The sequence below is a fragment of the Leptonychotes weddellii genome, chromosome 3 (genome assembly GCF_054177405.1).
Source record: "Leptonychotes weddellii isolate Sample4059 chromosome 3, ASM5417740v2, whole genome shotgun sequence".
Lineage (NCBI taxonomy): Eukaryota > Metazoa > Chordata > Mammalia > Carnivora > Phocidae > Leptonychotes > Leptonychotes weddellii.
The window spans coordinates 48659419-48678795 of NC_138371.1; the positions used below are offsets into that span (position 1 = coordinate 48659419).

At 37.9% G+C, this 19377-nt stretch overlaps 1 protein-coding gene across 4 annotated transcripts in view; it reads left to right on the forward strand.

Annotated features, from left to right (window-relative positions):
• Positions 1–19377, forward strand: part of ZNF385B (zinc finger protein 385B) — a 370262-nt gene that overhangs the window by 67671 nt on the left and 283214 nt on the right. For 2 of the 4 annotated variants that reach the window (XM_081814044.1, XM_081814047.1), the window contains exons 2-3: positions 14267–14418; positions 15101–15418. In XM_081814044.1, coding sequence (XP_081670170.1) covers positions 15103–15418 — 316 coding nt within the window. In that variant the 5' untranslated portion in view covers positions 14267–14418; positions 15101–15102. Of the gene's footprint in view, positions 1–1051; positions 1163–14266; positions 14419–15100; positions 15419–19377 lie in introns of those variants that run through there. The other 2 variants (XM_081814045.1, XM_081814052.1) reach the window with 2 other exon arrangements.

Sequence of the window (19377 nt, forward strand, 5' to 3'; positions counted from 1 at the left end):
TTAAAGGGATGCCCCCAATTTAGTAATCAATATAAATATTTTATTTTAATATTTCAAAAAATATCAAATTCAATTAAATCCACTGTGAGCAAAATATTAAAATTTTAAATAAAGATAAGATCATTTAAAAATTTTTTCCTTTTGTGTGAGGCTCCACTATGGCTTCCCATGGCACTGTTACTGATCTAAAATATTGCATTAATACATTGTTTATCTTAATTATTGAGATTTTTGGTGTCCCCTTAAATTCCATACCTGAGACAAGTGCCTCACTTGCCTCGCTGTAGTCCTGGCTGACTTATCTCCATGCTGAATCATTTCAGTGTTTAATTAGCTAGGACAAAATGGTCCATTTCCATCCTTTTTTTCTTTTTTTTGCCAGAATCTCCACTTAAGCTTTTAAGTGACATTTGTACAAATATTCCATTTTTAAAATATTACTGTAATGGGCAATACCCAGATTTTGAGAATGTCAGTGTGGATATGAGGGGTTCAGGTGAGTATCAGAAAGAGACATCATTTTGCAAATACAATGTCACCTTAAAATTCTGTTACATAGAGGAAGAAGTAGCAAGTCTATAAATCTAGTGTTGGAGTCCCATTTCCGATTATTCTCAATAAGAACTGGAAAACTAGGAATCAACAAAAAAGGAAAAATGTTCAAGTAGATCAGAATCAGCCTGGCAAGAGAAGTGATTGTGGAAGGAGATTTTTGTATAATTAAATGTCAGTTTGCATTTTGAAATACTGCCTACTGCCTCCCACTCAATCACCAAGTGAGATGAGAGGGAATATTCTCTATGCAAACCTGAAACTGACAGCAGCACTTGTTGGTTTCTCTGTGAAGGATGAGCTATAGATCGGAAGGATAAGAGCAGATCATTTTCCCAAGGCAATAAAATTTTGCTGAAAAATTAAGTTAGACATTATAATTTCGTCCTATAAGAAAAGCAGATAAACAACAGACAAAAATGAAGCCATATAGACTTCTGGAATTTTAGAACAGGGACGAATTTTAGAGGTCGTCCAGTTTATTCTCCTCCTTTTACAGAAGAAGAATTTGATGCCCAGATAGACAAGTGATTTCTTAACTATCAAATGACTGACAGAGCTGACACTTTCTTCCACATGATGCTGGGGCGTTGGTTACACTGAGAAGCAGGTGAGTGGGACAATTGGGAATAGTACCGGTCTCCTGTTCCCTTTAGGCAGATGGCTTAGAAGTCTTTAGAACTGATGTTGTAGGACTAGGAAGTGGAAAGATACTCTTGGATAAATGCTCAGGACCAGCTGAACACGTGTTTCTTAGCATTCTAAGAAACTCTTTACTTCTTTCTTTTCCATTCTACCACTACATAAATGCAAATTTACTGAATCAGAGTCTACAGAGGTGGAGCTGGGACATAATGGATTTTGATAAAATCTCCCTGAGTGTTTCTGTTGTGTGTCTCTATTAAACACAACTGTATTGGAGGTTCATTTCGTTCTGACAAAGAGGCCTACATCAGTCAATAACAACTGAATGTGAAATAATTTAGAGATAGGTTCAGAAAGAAGCATAGGAGACCTAGAAAAGCAATTTATGAAAAGGCAAAAGGGTGAAATTCTTGCAAAGCAAATATAGTCTCTTTTCAATCTTGTCCAGTCACTGTAAGGATGGGAGGAGCTTAGATCCATAGTTAACAGCTTTCCAGGGAATTTTCTTTCTTTCTCTCCTCATAACCAGACTAAGCTCTTGAATGCCCCTCTTGGAGCTACTCGAGAATCTTTTATGAGCCTGTTGTCATGGGACATAATACCTCATTATTCATCATCACAGAGTGGTTTCAAAACAAAAGTTGTTTTTTAATCTTTTTTCTAATCTTAGATGTAGAGAGTTGAGTTAATTACTCTCCACAAGTCATGGCATGTTAACACTCATCGCTGGTTTGTGAGAGGCTCCATTTATGTATGTATGTATGTATGTATGTATGTATTTTCCTTTATTCCCATTTCTTCTCCTCTCATCCCCAAATAGGCAAGCATTCTTGTGTGTTTGGCATGAGTCCTTTTAAAATTACTCCAATATACTATGAATGTGTTTACTACTTTAGTATTCTTTACATTCTTCATCTGGGTCATAGTTGGGGGGATATACTTCATGAACATTTTATAGAGTAAATTTATCAGTTTTGCTTAGTGACAACAAATAAATTTGGTTTTCTTTATTTTTCCAGTTTTTTCCTATAATAGAATTAAGTCAGAGTCAAGTCATTTCCTTTGGGGGGGGAAGTAAAATAAATACTTTAAATGTCATTAAATGGAACATCAGAAGCAGTGCAGATATTTGGCAAAGAACAGTTTTTAAGATCAATTTTAAAAGGGCAAAGACCATTTAAAAGAAAATCAATATGGAAAGAGCAGGTAGAAGAGGCAATAAATAAAAAATTCAACAAAATCAAGATACTTGTCATCAGACTCTTAGTCTGCACATCCCTTTTCTGGGTCATCTTTGTCTGCCTTCTCTATTTCATATCAGTTCCAGCTAGCAGTGAACGTGGAGGTTCCTCTTTCATTTGAAACCTGAGGGTTGTTCTTACCCCCAAGAGCATCAGGACACTGATTTTCAATAAGGCATTTTATTCTTTTCTCTCTGAGAAGTTTCTGATTTTGACTTATAATCAAAATCTGACAATTACAGTTGTTTTGATATTTGAGTCCTTGTGGCTTGTTCTCATCATTGTCTTTTATATACCTGACCTTCTTCTCAGTAATTGGGTCATCTTCTGCCTGTGGTACCTTTGGGATTAATTTGTCCAACAGGGCTTGTGGGGTCATTGCCTGGCAGCCGTATCACACCCACTGAAGCTGTCAGCTTCAAATCTTGACCTGGTGTTCTAAATTCTTAAGGGAGCTTCGGGAATTGCTATTTTCTTCTCACATTACTCTTAAGTACAGTACACTTACTGTGTGCTTTGACCCAATAGAATACAATCCCTTGTCTATATCTATCTTTGTTCCCTATTAGTGTCAGTACCTTGTAATAGGGTAACTACAAGGGGGAGATAAGAACCTGCCTAAGGACCAGTTAAAATTACCCATAGAAGGTACTGACTTCAAAGCTACTGATGTCTCCATATTAACTGTTACCTAAGTGCATTGTTATGTGTGTGTGTGTACATTAGAGTGTTGCATTTTCAATTATTCCAGACTGAGTTTTAAAATATTGTAACAGAAGAAAAGAATGAAAATCACATTATTGTCAAAAGTTACACTTTCTGATGTGAAAAAGTAATCATCAGGCCTGGAATCCTTATAGGAAAGTTGATATTCTATTACTGAATACTCACAGATGTTAAAACATTGTATGTACTGTACAACTAATATAACTTCTTTGACTTTTGAAAGAACAAGTGATAAATGATACCTAAGCTTGGTTCCAGAGAATCAATTATAGTGCCATTCCTTTATCTCACAGTTGCTCAGAGTTCCACAGCAATCTGGCTTTCAGCTTCAGAATGGTGATATAGATAAATCTCTAATAGCCACGTTTTGTAGATGAAGTAAAGAGAGAAGTTGACTGGAAAAACTAGATTGAGATTTTTTACTGAATGTGTGTTCTGCTCCTCTTGAGTCAGAGCACAAAAAGGAAAGCCGGGTGGACCTGTCCTCCTGACTGATAAGATTATACTGGAATGGTCTCCAAGATATAGTCCCTTTCAGTAAGTTGAGGAGGAGAATGGTTATCACCCTGACCTTTAAGACTTTTGCCTTTTCACTTTTTATTGACTTTATAAATGATTAATCTACTACCTTTAATATATTTTTACCCTTACCAATGAGATGTATACTTTCATATGTTTTCTTATTACTAATTCATGCCCCTTCTTTTCAGCTTAAAGAAGTCCTTTTAACCTTTCTTTTAAGGCCAGTTTAGTGGTGATGAACTCCTTTAGTTTTTGCTTATCTAGAAAACTCTTCTCTCCTTCAGTTCTGAATAACTTTACTGGATGGAGTATTTTTGATTAGATTTTTTTTTTCTTTCAGCACTTTGAATATGTCATGCTACTGTCCTCTGGCCTGCAAAGTTTCTGCTGAAAAGCTGCTTAGAGTCTTAAGGAGAGTCCCTTGTATGTAACAAGCTTTTTTTTTTTTTTTCTTGCTACTTTTAAGATTCTCTTCTTGTCTTTAACTTGTTTTAATTATAGTGTGTTTGAATTCGTTTTATTTGAAACTCTGTGGGCCTCCCAGATCTGGATATCTGTTTCTTTTCCCAGGTTAGGGAAGTTTCTTCAGGTAAGTTTTCTGCCTCTTTTTCTCTCTCTTCTTCTTCTTCTGGGACTCTTATAAGGCAAATATTAGTCAGTTTGATGTTGTCCGATAAGTCCCTTAAGCTATTTTTACTTATTTTTGTTCTTTTTTCTTTTTGCTGCCCTGATGGGTAAGTTCCTCTGCTCTGTCTTTAAGTTCACTGATCCTTTCTTCTGCTTCTTCTAGTCTCCTGCTGAAACCCTTTAATGTATTTTTCAGTTTAATTATTGTATTCTTTGATTCCATTTTTTCTGCTTGGAACTTTCCTATATTTTCTGTCCCTTTGTTGAAGTTCTCCTGAATTTAGTAAGCATCTTTATGGCCATTATTTGGAGTTCTTTATCAGGTAAAATATTTATCTCTACTTCATTAATTTTTTTTTCTGATGTTTTTATCTTGTTCTTTTGTTTGGAACATATTCCTCTGTTTCTTCATTTTGCTTGACATTCTGTGTTGGTTTCTATGCATTAGATAAGACAGCCTCTTCTTCCAGTCTTGAAGTAGAAGTTTTGTGTAGATGAACTTTAGTATTCAATCCTGTCCTAGCTTTTCGTTGTCTCTTAAACTTTTTTGATTGTCCAAACAGCCTATTTTATTTTTAATTGCTCCCATTAGTTGAGGGTAAAGCCCTCTATTAAAGGTGTTCACAGCACTGTTACTTTTCTTTAGAACACTTGTTACAGTTACATTTGATTCATAATCAGAGGGGGAAAAATTGACATCTTGTTCATCAAATTGCAGGTAAATATAATCAATTTAAGAGCTCATTAATGGTATTTATGTATTTGAGCTCTTATCAAGTATGTATTGTCTAACCAGAACTCTGTGAGAACAATATGTGCATTAAAAAAGACGAGAGATAGGGCGCCTGGGTGGCTCAGTTGGTTAAGCGACTGCCTTCGGCTCAGGTCATGATCCTGGAGTCCCAGGATCGAGTCCCACATCGGGCTACCTGCTCAGTAGGGAGTCTGCTTCTCCCTCTCCCACACCCCCGTCTTGTGCTCTCTCTCTCAAATAAATAAATAAAATCTTTAAAAAAAAATTAAAAAAAAAAGACTAGAGATAAACAAAATGTGAGGGGCACCTGGGTGGCTCAGTTGGTTAAGCAGCTGCCTTTGGCTCAGGTCATGATCCTGGAGTCTTGGGATCAAGCCCTGCATCAGGCTCCCCGCTCAGCAGGGAGTCTGCTTCTCCCTCTTCCTCTGCCCCTCCCTCCACTTGTGCTCTCCCTCTTTCTCGCTCTCTCAAATAAATAAATAAAATCTTAAAAAAAGAAATAAAATGACATTAACTTTGAATAGTGGGAACATGGAGGATTTTCCTCCAATATTTCTCTGCTCTTTGTCGTTCCCAAAATTTCTAGATTAATACATTATTTTAATAATGATTAAAAAAATCTAATAAATGTAAAAATGTATCTAGATGGTATATAAAGAGACTATGACTGGAAATAAAACTAGACTGTGTAATGTGGTCTCTTTAACTATAATTTTCCATGTAGCAAAAGCCAAAAAAATACTATTCTTGTTTGTAAACTTCTTAAAATTATCTGAGAATTCAGTGAACTGAGATCAGTGATTCCGTGAGCTAGATCCACCCATCAAGGATGGGTGATGGGTGGATCTAGCTTGTATGGAGCCATCTACTAAACTGTTGCATTTTCTTCCATGCCTGGGAAGACACAATGGCTGGTACCTCAAGGAGCCAAGGGAGGTTGTTCTTGCTTCACACAAAGACTCAGCTGTTGACTGCTGGAGTGGCTCCAAGGCTTGCGCAGGATAGTGTTCAAGGTTGCACTCCTCCCTGGCAATGCTGTAGGAAGAACAGGGCTGCAACATCTGCCCTTGCCTAGGTCTTCATGATTTGAAGCTTTCTTCCCTGTGTTCTGCTACTGTTTTGAGCAGGGCAGAGGGCAAGTGGAATGCAGACTTCCTCCCTACAAAAAAGACTGCATAGCCCAGTTAATAAGCATTGCTCTCTCATAGCTAGAGGTATACTTCATGTACCTTTTGATACAACTCTGGAAGCCAAGTATTATAGTCAACAATAGCCTAAGGGTAAAACCTAATACATCAGTAAAAATAACTTTTGAGATATGGGAACAGAAAATATTATCATATTATGAGTTTCAGTATTATTTAATTATTTCCCTTTGAGGTAATAATTTTGAGGTAGCAAAGCTAGCCTTTTGCTTTTACTTCATTCTCAGAAGATGAGGAGAATTCCTAAATGGGATTTTCTTTTTTGTAGAAAGGTTCATGTCTTAATGGAATTAAAGAAATAAAAACTAAATATACTGCTTCAAGGTTATTTGTGTAATACCGTGAAAGCTAGTACACCACAAAATTCTACAGAAATTAGAATTCTAATCTGATTTCTATCTCAGCATTATTAAACTGTTTATAAATATTTGTACTTCAAAATAAGCATATGTTTCCTCTATAGCTCTACAGCTAGTGCTAGGTTTAGCTGTCAATCAATTTCTCTATATAACTAAATGAAAAATTTTAGTATTTTTTTAATCTAAAATTGACAGCTTTCACAATTAACATTGATTATGGCAACATTTTGTTCTTGTAATAAGAAACATACATTTTTCCTTCTACTGATAGAATCTCAATGTATTAAGCATATAAGATATTTTCAACCCTAGTATTATCTGAAATGCACATATATATTTGAAATTTATATTCTGACAGAATAAAATATATTTCTTGTTACTGTTGTTGACATCGTTGTACTGTTTGTATATGATGGTAATTTGGACCACTCAGAAGATCAAAGGTGCCAGAAAAGACATTGATCTTAGACATTTGACTGTTTAGCCTTCTTAAGGTCAAGATTTAGAATCTATAATAATGAATTAGAATAAAACAACCTTGTTTTATTTACATTTAGGTAACTCAAATGTCCTACCCTATTTACCCATCACATTACCTAACTCAAAATAGTTCAAATCTCTACCCTAATCGATGCAAGAATTTCAATATTTTACCAACTTGCCCTTCTTACATACTTTTTTTGATTCCCTAAGATATCCTAGGCTGGTAGTTATTCAACATCTTAAGTAACTGCCTGGTTCTAGGCCACTGCACTTTTTTTTTTTTTTTTTTGCCAGTCCCTAATATCCTTCAGCACTGTGCTGCATCTACCATGTATGGCTTTACCCCAGGTGCCATTCCAGACACTTGCACAATTCCCCACAGTAGTAGAAAGATCAGCTGTGATATTTGCATGATTTCACTAATAGCTTTGGGTTTAAAAAAAAAAAAAAAAAGGAAGTACAAGTGGAGAATCACACAGTTGTTATAAGATACAGAGGTTCTCTAAATTCATAGACCAAAGCCCTCCATAAGCATTCTCTATTATGCAGAGTCTTCTCTGTCCAGTCTCAGTCCCATCTATCTGATTCAGGGATCAGTTTACCTCCTAACAGAGGGAATGTCTGGAACAAACCTCTCATACCTGGATCATGGGCCCCTTGTTCCTCGGGCACCAGAGACAATGACAGGTTCATCCCTTTCTGTGTCTGCATCCTACCCCTGTCAATCTTTTGGTAAGACTGATAGTAGAAAAGTCTCTTCCTTTAGTGGTAATCCTATACCCATCCAGAGAGGTGTGGTCTTCCTTTAGCTCCAAAGATAATTCAGAACAACATCAGTACCTTCCCCAAAGTTGGGTTTATTAATCTGGAATGACCCCAAATATAGGGCTTATACAGGAAAGTCCAATTTGAGCTTCAGCAATCCCAGGCCTTTCTTCTTTCTAAGGTAAGATGCATTCATGTCCTTCCTGTGGCTTCCAGTCACTGATCTCTGGTGGTTTTTTGCTTGAACAAGAAAACACATTCATCTAGTATCTGACCAAAACTTTCAGGGACAATACTATTTAAATCCGCTTACAGGAAAGAAATACTTTGTGAAAGAAAAGATAATTTGCAGAGATGCAGCTGTGCCACAGTGAAGACAACCTTTTATATGATTATGAAAAGCAGATTAAGCTCTTTGGAGCCATATTATCTCCAGAGTCTCCATTATAGAGTAGAGTCCATGCTTTACCTACACATCTTCACATAATCAAAAGATCAGAAGACCTTCCAGGATGTTTTCTCCAAAACAAAGGAGTAGTGTGCCCCCAAAACTGAATTCAGATCTTTTTCTCAAAGGAAACAAACTGCAAGAAGCATTTAAATGTCAGTTTTTCTTATTCAGTAATTAGTGTCAAAATCTCTTAGGATTCACATTAGGCCAGAGAACCCCTTTACAGTCTGTTTCACTAGCACTCAGCAAAGTGCCAGTAGGTGATCAGAAAAAAAAAAAGCAAAAAAACCTGAGATTGATGAACTGTCTAGTGAAATCGAATACTAAACAGTAAATTCAATCCAGTGTAATAAAACTAACATGCTGTAGAAGTATGCTGAGTACTTTGGGAACTGTTATGCAAAGAATTCTCCACAGTCACTCTCACGAACAGTGAGTAGCGGAATGATTGCTTCTTCTGGTTTATTTTAAGCTTTTTATTTTATTCATTTCTTTATTTTATTCATTCCTTTGGCCATCATAGGGCCAAAGATAGTGTGTTATATATAGTCGATGTTTAATAAATAATTGCCTAGTTGAATTGAACTAATTATAGCCTCCCTTATCTGGATCCTATTATGAAATAAATACTGAAATATTCCACAAAATGACCAGACTGTACTGCTGGCCTCTTAATTTTCCCTGAAACTCTGTATTTGGGGGAAGAGTGTTGTTTGTAGTCTGGTGCCCAAGAACTCTGCTGTTTACCGTCCTTTAAAACAGGACTTTTAGAATCAGTGTCAGAGTCCTGAGTCTTCCCCATTTGTGTTTTTATCTTGCCCAACCCTTTCCTCTATACCCAGTGCTCCATTCTCTGCAAAAGTTGAGGAGCGAGCAGAGGTCATTATGGATGTTGGCACAAGTGTGCTCATGTTAGTTTGTGACCTACCCCCCAGGAGAATTTGAACTTTAAATTTTGTTTTCAGTTAAGGAATGAAGGAGTTTGCCCTAAATAATTGAGATTTTAGTTTGCAATTGAGTGGTTATATTTTTTTTTCCTTTTGGGAGTACCTGGTTACTACTGTTTTTGAAACCTCAAGATGCAAACAGCTGTGTACTCAGCCCACCTGTAAGCTGAAATTATTGGAAAACATTGACCTTGGTTACTGTGTTCACAACCCATGCTACACACCACACATACAAACAATGCATTCATTCATTCAGTAAATATTTATTGAGTGCCTGCTTTGGACTAAACACAGTCTTAGATGCTGGGGATACAAAGACTAACAAAGCCCAGTTCTTAACCTCAAGGAGCTTGAAATCTAGCAAGGAAGAAAAATGCAGACTTTTCCACAGCATTTATCACACTTGGTTATAATTTCCTGTTTTCTCCTCTGTATTTCTCATTAGACTATGGAGTCCCTTCAGGTTTGCATCTCATCCACCCTGTTTGCTATTGTTTCCCTAGCATCAAGTCCTCTGCCTGGATAGTCAATCAACTTGAGGGCACAACTAAAATTGTGTAAATATAATAAAACTATATAAATAATTAAAATGGTACTATAAGGGTTGGGTTCCAGGCTTGCTATGCAAAGACAATGCTTCAGGAGTGCAGTGGTAGAAGAGACCCTGGCAAAAGGAGCATCGTGAGGACTTCAAGAAAAATGAGGAGTGAGGAGAGGACCAGGTTAGATTTGGCAATTAGGAAGTGTTATAGTGACTTTTCAAAGAGAAGGACTAAATTTGGGAAAGGATTATGATCCAGGTTGTTATAGGTTGGGAATGAATGAGAATTGGATAAAATTGATTGATTTGAGTTGGAAAATGAGATAATCCATGGGGTGGGACAGTCTTTCATACTTATATAGAAGTGAGGAGATCTCCTCCCATGTTCTCTATCTGCTGTGGCAACTTTGTGTAAAGGAATGTATTCTCCACATGCATAATGGAGATGTCTTTACCTCTGAATCAGTTTCCTGATTTATCATAATTATTATAATAAATTTTCTATTTATCATAAAAAGCAATTGGGTAACTACACAGGTCAGAGCCAGGCCTAAGAGAAAGTTAGGTATAAAAGTTTCCTGATGTACCACATCCTGGTCATTTAAAAGTCACTCCTTTAAATAGTCACTGACTATCCTATCAGTTCTTTTCCTCAAAAGTAGCAACTCAAGGACCAACTTTCTCATTCCTTGACCTGTTCCAAAATATCTTATTCTTTCATGGATGTTAAATGATTGGCCATCTAATCTGTTAAAATCATACAAACAGAGCATAGAATACCTGAACTGGTTCTGGCTTCTCTTACCCTCCAATAAGTTTGCATGGCATTCCAAAGCAGAGTGCTGCCCACTGCTCAGTTTAAAACTGGATACCCCTGAAGGTCCTTTTGCCCTATGTAAGTGAAACATGTAATTTAAGATAGTCTGATTTAAAAAAACCTTTAAGATAGAAAGTGAGATTTTTCTTTCTTCTTCCATTTAAACTCACAGTTACCTTCCCCTTAGCCAGGAAGTTGACATTATAAATATCACTGCCACATATTATAAGCCTAGAAATTTTATCATCTCAGGCCAAAAGTGAATGTTGAGATTTTGATATCTTACCTCTCTACCACATCTAAGTCTTTTTCTCAAGACTTCTGGAATGAAATATATTCTGGTTGAAAGTGGCTCTTAAGAGGAGCTGCAGATATTTTTCCCAAGAGGGGAAAAGTGTGAAGCCAGAGCTAGGACTAATAAATCGGGACATGGCAGACAGACTGCACCCTATCTGCTAGGCAATGCATCCTTTCTGGAGTGACCCATGAATGTGGTGTAAGTGAGAATAACTCTGAGAGAAAGTAAAATAGGGATAAAGATTATGAATGATGCTGGTATTCTGAAGAAGTTTAGAAGAATTCTAAAATGGGCATTCATTTCATTTAAAGGTTTCTTTCTTACTAGTTAAAATATGTATATTTAAGTAAGTCTAAAACATAATGTATTTCTAAGACAAATGGCAATCAGAAAGTCACAGGTAAGCTGGTTTTATCCTTTATAAGATAATACAAAGAAGTCATTTTTTAGATTTCACATTTAATATGGAACATTGTGATGTAGGTCTTATTTCTGTGAAACATCATATGTTAATTGACAACATGGGCAAGGCCAGCCACCTCCCAAGTTGGGTTAAATTTTCAGATGAAAGTGTCATCAGTCCTTAGCTGAGTCAAGGATTTTGGTTACTGGGGTTGAAATATAACACTTAGATTTCAATGATTCATTGAGTTGGTATCTGACCTAGCCTTGCAAGGTTAGAAATGATTGGTTTTCCTTATGTTTTACAATGTATTAGTTTTCTAGATAGGGCATAATATATTAATGATGAGCTCATTTTAAAATTATTTCTATCAGTTCAGTTAATTCTTATGATAAATTTTAATATTTTGAGAGGACACAAAGTATAGTATGTTTGAATATAACTTTTATATGTCACTGATATTTTTTAAAGTTTTATGAGAAAAATGGCTTTGTGATACCATAATGTTTTAGATTTAGGGAATACAAGCAAAAATATTGATGTATATGCAGTTAAATCACATTTTAAGTATAACTGAATTATTTTCTGCAACTCAGCTATGGGAATTGCTTAAACCTGATTTATGTATAATTTGAGTAAATTTAAAAATAAATTTTGTGAAATAGAGTTCCTTAAAATGGTGACATCAGGATAAAATATTTATGGGACAAATAGGTTTTACATATCAAAATTAGCAATTTTCTTTTTTTTTAAGATTTTATTTATTGAGAGAGAGAGAGGAAGCATGAGCAGGGGGAGGGGGAGAGGGAGAAACAGGTTCCCCACTGAGCAGGGAGCCCGATGTGGTGCTTGATCCTAGAACCCCAGGATCATGATCTGAGCCAAAGGCAGATGCTTAACCGACTGGTCCACCCAGGCACCCCAAAATTAGTAATATCCTAACAACTCACTGAAGGTTAGGATTTAGGCTACAGTATATTGCACAATGGCTGTTTGCCATAGGGTGTATGGGTATAAATAAGTTCTTTTTGGCACACTGTATACACAGAATCAACTTCTATCTTTATGGTCATACCCTGTGCTATAACTCATTTTCTGATTTTTAAATATTCAGGAGATGAACACTCCAAATATGGACTAGTCTGTAGATGCTCCTTCCTTTTCACAGAGCTCTAAGTCAACTTGAATCAACAGAACTACTCAAAGCCAATGTCCTTCCACCTCTTGAGTTACTCCCATATGCAAGAATCCCTCACAAGCCATAATCCTTTCTTTATCTGAATTCTTCATCCCTCATGGCACAGTATTGTTCACCTCAGCCAATTCTTTCTCATGCATACTCCTTTTCCCTCAGTTTTTACCCAGTTATTGCATGAATATTGTTCTCTTCTTTCTTCTATGAGTGTGTCTTTTTAGTTGAGAAGCAAAAGCATTGCCATAATCACACTGAGAAGTATGTGCAAGATAATAGAAAATATATTTGGTCTCTGCCCCCAGTTTCTGGTACAGAGCTTTTCCTAAAACCTTTATAATTTCCTAAGTGATAAGAACACTAGGAACATCTTTTGTTCTGATATTTGGTCTTTGACCCTGGTTCCTGACACAGGACTCTTGAAACCCTTGTAATTTCCTGAGTGATAGGAATATCTTTTTGTCCAATTGAGGCAACTCTGGGTGGGCTTCTGGGTGGTTCTTGCATAAGGGCTGGCCACCAAGCCATGATTAGGAGCTTGGACTTTTCAGCCCTATCCTTGATTCTCTTGAAAAGGAGAGGGGCTGAAAATAGAGTAAATGATCAGTCATGCCAACTTGATGAAACTTCCATAAAATCCCAAAAGAACAGGTTCAGAGAGCTTCTAGGTTCATGAACATTGGAGGTGCTGGGAGAGTGGTGCACCCAGAGAGGTCATGGAAGCTCCAAGCCCTTCCCACATACCTTGCCCTATGCATCTCTTCTATTTGGATGTTCATCTGTATTCTTTATTATATCCTTTTACTAATAAACCGGGGAATAATAAGTAAACTGTTTTCCTGTGTTCTATAGCCACCCTAGCAAATTTTTTTTTTTAAATTTTATTTATTTATTTGAGAGAGAGAATGAGATAGAGAGAGAGAGCATGAGAGGGGGGAGGGTCAGAGGGAGAAGCAGACTCCCCGCCGAGCAGGGAGCCCGATGTGGGACTCGATCCCAGGACTCCAGGATCACGACCTGAGCCGAAGGCAGTCGCTCAACCAACTGAGCCACCCAGGCGCCCCTAGCCACCCTAGCAAATTAATCGAACCCAAGGAGGGGGTTGTTGGAACCTCCGCTATAGAGCGGGTTGGTCAGAAACACAGGTGAAAGGCTGGGCTTGGGAGGTGTCTGAAGTGTGTGTGTGTGTGTGTGTGTGTGTGTGTGTGTGGTGGGGAGACAGTCTTGTGGGATTGAGCCCTTAACCTGTGGGATCTGATGCTATCTCTGGGTACGCAGTGTCAAAATTGACTTATGCTGAAGAACACCCAGCTTGTGTCACAGAGGATTGCTTGGCTTGGGGAAAAAACCTCCATACATTTGGTGACCAGAAGGGTCAGAAGTGAAGTGTTCTGTGTGACCAGTAAAGTGACTTTCCTCCTTAGGAAGGAAAAAATCTGAGTTTTTCTAACAAAGTATAAAAATGCTGGTAATAGTGGTATTAAATAAAATCTAAAAGTTACATATGTTAAAGTGGAACTGAGAAAATAAAAAGCCAAGGCCATCTCCTTCACTGAAAAGTCTCCTTTAAAATCTTCCCTGAAGTTATAATCAATCACTATGCCCTTATCTAACTAAATGAAGGAAAAAATCAGCACTTAAAAATAAACAAAAATTATATCTTAGTTCTCTTTACTCTTTTTCTATTTTTCAATTCCTAGTTTACCATTTACTGTATTTCTTTTATTTTTTATTTCAGATGTTCTGCATTTCAACCTCATCAAAAATTAAATTGATATTTATGGGCTAATCTGGAAACCTAAATACAGTTTGTTTCACTACAACTATAAGAAAATATGTTCAAATTCCCATTGGCTGACTTATAAAGGGGCTTCTGGAACACAACTTTATGTAAGTTGCAGACATACTGTGTTTTAATCTTTGTTAATTCACCTCCTCCCTGGGTTAGGGCATAGGTCTATTGACAGGTGTGCATGTATTATATATACCTTTGTGTGTATACCCTTTTTCACAATTCTGGGTTCATAACATTTATTCTTTCCTTCAATAGGTATTTAAATGCCTATTATGTAAAAAGTACAATTCTAGGCCTAAGGGACATCCGGAAATGAGGTTATTGCCCTCATAGAGCTCATACTGTATCAGAGAAACACATTAACCAAATTGCACAAATACATATGACGTGCATACGGTGAGGGATGCTCTGAAGGGAGGTCATATAGCACTATGGGAGCATGTAACTAGGGATCCGCCTTGGCTCCAAGTCAGACGGGTTGCCTGGAGAGGGTAGTACTCCAGGTAAGATCTAAAGGGTGGGCAGCAGTTAGAAAGGGCAAAAGAATCTGGAGGTGGAGGGAGGGTGGGGCGAGGATAAAGGAGGAAGTACTCCAGACAGAGGAAACATGTTCAAAGACCATATTTGCTCAGGTAGTTTTGATAAGTTTTTCAAAGAGTGTCCACTGAGTAGCTAGAAGACTTTTAGCTTATCCTAAATCATGAAAATAGTTTGTAATCATACTAGAAAATCAGAAAGCATGTATTTTGCAAGCACCTGTACTTTTTTTTTTTTTAGGTATGAAGTACTCATTAAGCCCTAACAATTACCCTGAAGATGGTATTATGAATATGGCAACTTTTCTACGGGGCTTTGAAGAAAAGGGGATAAAGAATGACAGGCCTGAGGACCAGTTGAGTAAAGAGAAAAAGAAAATTCTTTTCTCCTTCTGTGAGGTGTGCAACATCCAGCTAAACTCTGCAGCCCAGGCCCAAGTCCATTACAATGGCAAATCCCATCGCAAACGAGTCAAGCAGCTGAGTGATGGGCAGCCCCCGCCGCCAGCTCAGGGCTCAGGGCAGCTCCTGGCCAGCCCCAGCACCAACACCAGCGCAGGTAGGTGCGAGCGCCCAGGGCTCCATGAGCTGCTGGGAGAAATGCCGCTGTTCTAGAAAAGGAAGGCTTTGGAACAAGGTATCTTTCACTGTAGAGCTACCAGCACACTAATATGTATTCTTTTCCCTACAGTTAATTCCAAGAGCTGTTGGTTAATTCTGGGTGTGTGTGTGCCTGTGTAAGAAATTCATATATATTATATTAGAATCAAACATTATACACACACACACACACACACACACACACAATGTTGTGTATTGGATCGTAGACTTGGTCCTGTCTCCCCATAGGGTGTGAACACATCCTAATGTATTTTGAAATGTATTTAAAATAGATCAGTGATGTCACTTTTTTGTTCCCCCTCTCTGCAAAATTAGGCTTTCTTGGGTTTTCTTCATCTGCTTTCTATAGGGTAGTGTACTACTTGATAGTATATAAAAAGCGACAGCTTTATTTGTAACATCCCGTGATGCAGGAAGGGAGCATTAATCCTGAGCGGTAGACATGTTACATTCTTTTAGGGAGTTGGCAGCGGTGTGCCAGTGGTGTTCTAACAATAGGAGCAGGCATTGCCAAAACCAACAAGGCTTACCTCTGAGCTCTGGCCCCGGTGCAAGCACCTTCTTGCCTCCTCTCTCATCTCTCACCCTGTCCTGTGGGTGGGTAGAAGCAGAAGCTTAGAAATTGTCACATTTCCTGCATCTGCCCTGAATCTGAGAAATAGTCTTTCAAATTCTTTATCTTATCCTTGGGCAGCCCTTCCTCCTCCCCATTGCTGGTCATTGGGTATCTCCACTAGGACACAACTAAAGAAGATGTGAAATTTACTGTGATCCGGGGTGAAAATTTCTACAAATAGGGAGTGTCCTACCCAGGTGTACGTGGGAGATCAAGAGAAGCCTCCTTCTGAATGTGGTGGAAGAGCTCCAAATTCCACTCTAGCAGACCCTGGGAGCGAGGCTTCACCGTGGAACGTGATGCTGCAGAGAAGCCATTTGTTGAAATTTTACTTGGGGCTGGTACATGGTTTTTGATTTTGTGAAGTTATGCCATGACCCATATTAAGCTCTAGTGAAAATTGTGTGTGTGCTGTGAAGAAATAATTCTTGCATTTCAAGCTAAACCTAACTGCTTTTTACTCGATGTGTGATTTAATTTCATTAAACTATTTTCCCCAGTCAGTAGTTACTTAGCATGCTGTGGAAGAACTTAAAGGAACTTCGAGGTTATAAGATACACATTTATTATAAGAGTGAAAAATTACTTCCCCATTTTGTCTTTATTTATTATGATGATAATGTAAATATTCACAGATGCATTAATGTATCTGTATATACATAGTAAGATAGAGTTGGTGTCAGGTTAAAAACTCATTTATTGTTTTATATCTGAATCAGAGAGCAAATAGTCTTGAGTAAAGGTGTGAATTGTATCTGTCAGAGCCTAAATATGTATGTCTAGATGGAGGTTAACCTGTAACTTCTAATTAGTGAGATGAGTGACTAACATTAACTGATCATATTTTATGGGCCATTTTCTGGTCCTTTCTGGGAATTTTCTCCTTTAATCCTTTCATCAACCCTGAGGTAGGAACTACGATTATCCCTAATTTGCAGACTAGGAATGGAGCACAGAGAGATAAAATAATTTGTCTAGGTTATATTGCATGGAAATGGCAGATCTAGAATTCCAACCATATTTAATTAGTTAATAGTGAAGCCATTATTCTTTGTCACTACTTTGCTGCTATTTTCTGCCATGCAGTAACACTCAGGTTAAATTCAGACCTGTGTGCTATAATATATTTGTGGTCACAAATTGTTGCTGTCATGGTGAACTATCTCACTTTGATGGGTTTTGAAAATAGACATGTAAAGCTCCAACTCATGAGTTTCTCCATGCTAATGAAATTAGATGACATAAATTTAGCTAAGACATACACAGAATATTATGGATATATTCTACAAGTAAAATATAGCTCATCATCTAGTATAAGGCAATATTAATATATAGGAAAGATGGGTACAAAATGAGTCAGCTTTTCAAGTTGTACATTAGGTATAAAGGTCAACTTTCATACACTGATAATATAGTCAATTATCCATTGTCAAAAGATGGGTTTAGCAAATGATGAAAGCAAGTCACTTAATCTCTGAAAGTGGTTAACATTAATTCTCCCATTTGAAAAAAAAGTGGGTATAACAGTGTCTTTTTCTCTTAGACATAGATGTATGTACAAAGATGATCATGACATGATTTATAATTCCAAAATATTAAGTATATCCCGAATGTCCAATAGGAGAAAGGTTGAATACCTTAAAGTACATTTATAAGATGAACGATAGAAACTAGAGTCATTAAAAATTGAATTTCTGAAGAATACCTAATGACAGGGGAATCTGTCCATGATATCATGCTAATTGAAACAGCAGGAAGTAAGGTGGAATATACCATAGTGCTATGTGTACATGTGCACTTATCTACTGCTTAGTCTCAACTCACCGAGAAGCAAGACTGACATGGTTTTATTTTTTCCAGTCACTTTCTTCAGTTTTGATCTATCAAACGTCTGTTTCCTGCCGCATAGCAGTTCCCTTAACACTTTCTCAGCCCATAACTTCTCACTTTTGTATATTCAGAGGGACTTTGATTTAAATGACTCAGCTCTATTTATAAAAACATCCATGTCAGAGCCAAATTAAGATTTGGCTAGATAGACCCTGGAGTTGAGAGTAGAGGATGGGATGCAGTTAGCTCTCAGCTTCCCCTGCTTCAGCTTGCCCTTCTGCCCATGGAGGGATGGAGGGGTGGAAGTGGCCTTATCTTACAGCCTAGGCAAGATTGCAATGCTGTTCTTGATAGGAGATTGCTATTCTGGTGGTCTCTGGGTCACAAGTGCTCCTGGCAGAGCCTGTGGATGAAGAACTCCACCAAAATGTCCCTCAGGCATTGGGAGTCCCTGAGATTTAGTTGTATCTCAATTTACCCCCACTTTGTAGCAAAACACCCTTCCTCAATTGTGTATGCCTCTTTCTCCCACATTGTGGCAGTCCTGGGCAAGATTGTGTCTATTCTTATCTATGTATTTATCAACTCTTAGGGCTTGAGGGAATGCACAGAATACATCTAACCACTAACATTCTGGAGCTGTTGGGGCACGGGCAGGTAGAAGTGGAGTGGGGTGTGAGGGTCTCCTCCACATTTCTCTTCCTGCTCAGGTAGCACAGGGGAGACTGGGAAGTCCACTGACAAAGTAGGTACTTAATCAAGGAAAAAAATGCCAATCTTCCCTTTTTGTCCATTGCTTGGCTTTATGGAGTGTTATGGGCTGAATTGTGCCCCCCCACCCCCCCGCAGAAAGGGATATGTTGGAGTCCTAATCCTCAGTACTTCAAAATGTAACCCTATTTGTAGATAGAGCCTTTGCAAAGTAAATTAAGTTAAAATGAAGTCATTAGAGTTAGGTTGACCCTAAATCAATATGACTGATAGCCTTATAAAAAGGGGAAATTTAGACATACAGACACACAAAAAGAAAAGATGAGGTAGACACACAGGAAGAGGACAGCCATTTACAAACCAAGGAGAGAGATTTGGAAGCAGTCCTTCTCTCAGAGTCCCCAGAGGGAACCAACCATGCCACACTTTGATCTTGGACTGCCAGCCTCCAGAACTGTGACTGATATATCTTTTTTTTTTTTTTTTAAAGATTTTATTTATTTATTTGAGAGAGAGAGAATGAGAGACAGAGAGCACAAGAGGGAGGAGGGTCAGAGGGAGAAGCAGACTCCCTGCCGAGCAAGGAACCCGATGCGGGACTCGATCCCGGGACTCCAGGATCATGACCTGAGCCGAAGGCAGTCGCTTAACCAACTGAGCCACCCAGGCGCTCCGTGACTGATATATCTTTACCCAGTTTGTGGTGCTTTTGTTTCAGCAGCCCTAGCAGACTTATACAC